This window comes from Teleopsis dalmanni, unplaced genomic scaffold (assembly GCF_002237135.1).
Source record: "Teleopsis dalmanni isolate 2A unplaced genomic scaffold, ASM223713v2 unscaffolded_contig_3456, whole genome shotgun sequence".
NCBI classification, from domain to species: Eukaryota; Metazoa; Arthropoda; class Insecta; order Diptera; family Diopsidae; genus Teleopsis; species Teleopsis dalmanni.
The window spans coordinates 1-4,964 of NW_024034838.1; the positions used below are offsets into that span (position 1 = coordinate 1).

The 4,964-nt window shown below is 34.5% G+C and overlaps 2 protein-coding genes across 2 annotated transcripts; both read right to left on the minus strand.

The window, feature by feature from the left end:
- Positions 1 to 3: 3 nt before the first annotated feature.
- LOC119665085 (U4/U6.U5 tri-snRNP-associated protein 2-like) lies at positions 4 to 813 on the minus strand (the record flags this gene model as incomplete). The annotated part of the gene is made up of 3 exons (XM_038074401.1): positions 732 to 813; positions 602 to 667; positions 4 to 536 (listed from the first exon to the last, which is right to left on the minus strand). Coding segments are annotated over exons 1-3 (615 nt in total), but the record flags the coding sequence as incomplete, so codon positions are not given.
- Positions 814 to 2,247: 1,434 nt separating this feature from the next.
- LOC119665086 (zinc finger CCCH domain-containing protein 13-like) lies at positions 2,248 to 4,888 on the minus strand (the record flags this gene model as incomplete). Its single annotated transcript, XM_038074402.1, has 2 exons — positions 2,248 to 4,253; positions 4,317 to 4,888. Coding segments are annotated over 2 exons (2,500 nt in total), but the record flags the coding sequence as incomplete, so codon positions are not given.
- Between the last annotated feature and the right edge of the window lie 76 nt (positions 4,889 to 4,964).

The window sequence follows — 4,964 nt, forward strand, 5'->3', positions numbered from 1 at the left end:
ATCACCAGGTGGGCGTTTAATGCGGGCGTAACTTTGTTCTCGCAGAAAGTAGTTCCGTAAGGGTCCCACATGTGAAAGTGCATGTAGAACTACATTACAGTAATCATTTGCCTTAATATTATTTAAACCTACTACACCGGGCAAATATAATGTACCGTCAATTGTACGCGAATATTTCGGTTCTGACCGATCTAGATTTCGTATATCCTGTGTGACGAATGTAGGATTTAAGACATATTTGATATCGTCCAAGGACGAATCAATTATCTCATAGTTATCTGGCAGACAGTAAAAACGTAATGTTTGTAAATTAAGAAACACATGATGCGCTTCTGACACAGAATGCGTATAAGCATGTGTATTTGTGCCGCGACCCTGGAAATATTTACCACAAACAAGGCAGGCATAAACGTTAATACGTGTTAGAGAAATTGAACAAAGTTTTTCGAAATCAAAGTCCAGTAAAGGACGATTAATCGTGTCTAAATATGGACAGACGCGATATTTTGGATTAAATGCTGAAGGTGTTTCTAATTCTAAAATAAGTTTATTAAATTGAATAAATACTTTAAAACAATATATACATTATTCAGTTACAAACCATCATCTGAACTTCGTTCCAAACCATTTTCAGTTTTGGTCTTTTTGGGCACAGATCCGCCTGATGCTGTAAAGTTTGGTAAATGTTGTATAAATTATTAAGTTGCAGTACAGAATAGTGGTATATTTACCAATTCTTAATGACATTTTAAAAATTTGGAGCCGGTAAAATAATTGAGAAGTACAACACGCAGCAAACAATAGAAAACAAGATTTTACACAAATCGTCAAATTGTCATCTTCATAATTATAAATCAGTGTTGTAAAATGATAAATTATATCAAATCGGCTTTGACAGCAATAACTAGTGATGCTACAAATTATTTTGATTACTTTAATAGGAATGAATTGTGACAAGCGCAATTGTTGCATGTATAGCAACCAAAATGAATCTGCATCTGAGATATAATTACAATTTTCAGCTTGTGATTTTAAAAAAATTAACATTTGCAAAGTGATTAACAATGTTTAAACAGTCACTTTAAAGAATTTTAAATTTTTCAAATTTCATTCACTTAAACATGTTAATGCATTTTACGATTTGGAGTAAAATAGCCAAGGCTGAGGAGTAAAATTAAAAGAGTAAAAGAAAGAATCTTACATAAATATATATCGCAATGTTGAGAATGCTTATTCATCATTACTTGAAGCAGGTTAAGAGATAGTGGGTTAATATTTGGGAAGGAGACTATGTTATTAACTGAAGTATCCAAATACTTGGTATTAAATTATTTTGCTTTCTATTTCTTTAGTTTTTTTAAAGACATTAAGAAGTATATATATCATATATATCATATTTTTCTGCTGAATAAGTTTCTATGGAGGGCGGAGCATTTATTTTTAACGCTAAGACTGTTCTATTTTCTATGGTTCAACTAATCTTGACATAAAATATGATTTCAGTTGATAGTTTTGTGTGCATATAATGTGCATTTGCTTTTACTCTCAGCACTTACAAATAAAATGAAAGAGAAATAAGAATAGTGCATATGATATATATATATATATATAAATCAAAAATATATTGTTACATATATAGCACTTATATGAAACCAAAGAAGACATCTTTCCAAAGAGCAATAGATGTGGAAAAATCAGATTATACTTACCCCAAATTAATTACATTACTACATCCATTAAAAATAACAAATTAAAATGAACACAAAAGGGAATGTAGATTTTTACATAATTTAGTAAAAAAATCACATGCTATAATTTTAAACTGTTCTTCGCAAAAGCCTAAAAACAATTTACGAAAGTATTTTTATCCAATATTTATTTATTATATGACATTTGTATTAGGTATGTATATATGTATATTGTTTTTGTTATAATTTTCAATTAACAAACAACCAAATTAATAATATAAGATTTTAAAATAGATTTTAATAATTGAATTACATAACTAACATATATATTATAATATAATTTTAATAAATTTATTTTAATAAATTTTGCATTTGTTCAAAATTTCAAAAGTCAATTTACTTCAAAAGGCACATTTAAAGATTGTATATTATATTAAATATTTTTTACTGCTGAAAATATAATATATATAAAATATATAATTTCATAAATGAATCAAACAATAACAATTAGATTGCTTTTAATTGTAAAATATTTTTCAGATTCTATATTACAGTTTAAAACATTTAAGTGATTAGTATTATATTTTATAAACTTATTGTATAATAAAGGTTTTCCATTTAAATTCTGCACCTATATTCAATAGGGATTAACAGCAGCCAAACCCACTCGACCGCCTGAACGAGCGAAAACAGGTTCTGCATAACTGTGACGATAACCTTTATTAAGATTAGAAAGATTTTTACCATTTGAAATAGGCGCTCCATTGCTTGGCGGCGAAGATGGATATTTTTCGGAATGTGGGTGTGCTAAACGTTGTTTTTCATTTGAACGAACAGTATAATCTGAACGATGATCAGAACGAGCATCTGGAGAGTAATCGCGTTTGACATGCTCCCTAATATATTCGCGTGATGAGTCCCTTTTGTGTTCTCGTATTGGTGCAGCATCTCGTGGCGTACTGCGTTGTTCGTAACGATGTTCACGATATGGTTCTCTTGGATATTCACGTATGTCTTTTGGGTCAGAACGCTTGCTAGAAGGTTCTCGCTGTCGATTATCGCGACCATAATCTCTATGATCTCGTGTATCACGTTCACGTTCTCTTATGTGTTCTCTAGAATTTTCGCGTGCAAAATCTGTTCGATCACGAGATTTACTACTTTGATGTTCCCATTGACTACGTGATCTACTAACCGGTGCTGGTGGTGCATCATCTAAATATTCATCATCACTCCAATTGTCATAAGTACGTATTTTATCAGACCGTTCTCTTGAACCATGTCGACGTGATTTGTATTCTGAACCGTCATTTTCATCTGCTAAATCATATCTGCTCCCATTACGTTCCATTGCGCGAAACTTATCTTTTGCATCCTTAAATCGTTCTTTTGGTGAAACATTACTGCTTGCAGATGCTGCATACTCTGACCTTCCTCTATTATATTCTATCTTGTCATCATCGTTCTTTGGATATGACTTGCTACGTTGGCTTACTTTTGTGTGTGCTTCTTCTTTAGTTGAAGGGACAGATTCAGAAACTCCTTCGAATGATTTATAACGCATAGCGGAGGATTTCATCATTTTTTCCATGCTTTGTATGTAAGGTATGCTTTCTGGTTCGCGATAGGGATTGCGTTCGTTACTGCGTGAGAAATGCTCTCGTTCACGTTCACGATCTCGTTCTCGATCGCGTCCGCGTTCATTATCTCGTTCACGTTCGCGCTCACGTTCTCTGTAGCGTTCTTTTTCGCGTGAGATATTTCGATGTTCAGGTTCAACCGGTGCACGTTCTGGTGAGTGAGTGGTGTGATGTACAGCAGCATATTTGTTATGTGTTGGTTGATCAAAAGGTAAATCAGCTGGATCAACATATCGATGGCGACCACCATATCTTTGCACCTCCTCTGCGGCATACGATTTAGTTTGCTTTTTAGAATTGTATTCCAAAAATTTCTGCTTATCTGTTAGATTTTCCTTGCGATAACTAGATGGTGCATGTGGCGGTACTTGATCAATTGAAGGATCAGAATCATCGAAATCTTCAACTTCATTACTTTTATGTTTGGGTCGTTGCTCTAAAGACAATTTTTTATTCAGCAAGCGATTAATTTCGTTATATTTATCAGTATCATGCAACTTAGCATGTTCCCTTGGGGCTGCGTCGTGACGGCGATTATGTTCGGGCTTTTGTTCGGCTTGCATGACACGATTAAATTTTGCATCGTAATCAGCAGGACGCATGATGATGGGCTTAATTTCATCCTCCTTAGACCAAGAAGTAGATGAAGGAGTCTTTGAACGTTGTTCACGTTCATTAATTATTCGGTTTGAGACTATTTTGTCGCGATTGTTGTTATTACTGTTGTTGTTATTTGTAGTTGAACGAGGCACGTATGGTTTAGCTGGTAAATCGCGTAAATAACTATCCTCCGGAGGTTGTATAGCACTTTTACGATTCAGTAGTGGATGATGTGGTATAATTGGTATAGAACGTTCAACAGGTATTTGAGAAGGTTTCAAAGCAATAACAGAGTTATCTGCTTCATTTGACCAGTGTTCATCATCTGGAAAAACATTAAAATATTAAAATATAACATAAATTTATATAAATGAAATTGATGGCTTACCACTTGAGCTATTTAGTTCTTGACGCTCTGGGCTAGGTGCTAAATCAGAACCGATGCCAGATGAACCACGTGATGATACTTGTTTGCCATTTGTAGCTGCAGTTTGCGCTGTTGGAGAATTAACTGTCGGACCGCCCACAATCAATGCATTCCGACAACGACGCAATTCAATTGCTGTTAGATTCCCCTTAGAGCGATGTACGGTATCATAATCACGTGGGGGCAATAACAACGGAGGACCATTGCCATTTAATTTAGCACGCAGCTCGGCAGCTAATGAATCAAATAGTTCATTGGTCGGTTGTGGTAATGGTTTAACGATTGGTGGTGAGCGTGATATTGGTGAGCCGCTGCTATGTTCCTCGCTATATTCGGATTCACGTGTACTGTTGTCACTGCCAAGTGATGAACTAAAACGTTTAGGTGATGTTTCATGCCGACGCTGTTGTTGTGTTTGTTGCCGTTGTTGTTGGTGTTGTGACTGAAAGACTTGCTTCTGGCTGTGTTCGTTGTTGTTGTTAGAAGCGGTTAATTTATTGCTGGACAAAGGTAAAGGTGGCAGTATGCCCAATCTGAAAGTATTGAAATTCATTAGAAAAGTGTAACTGTAATGGCAGTTTGGTAGTAGCTACAATTTTGAGTAGGTAG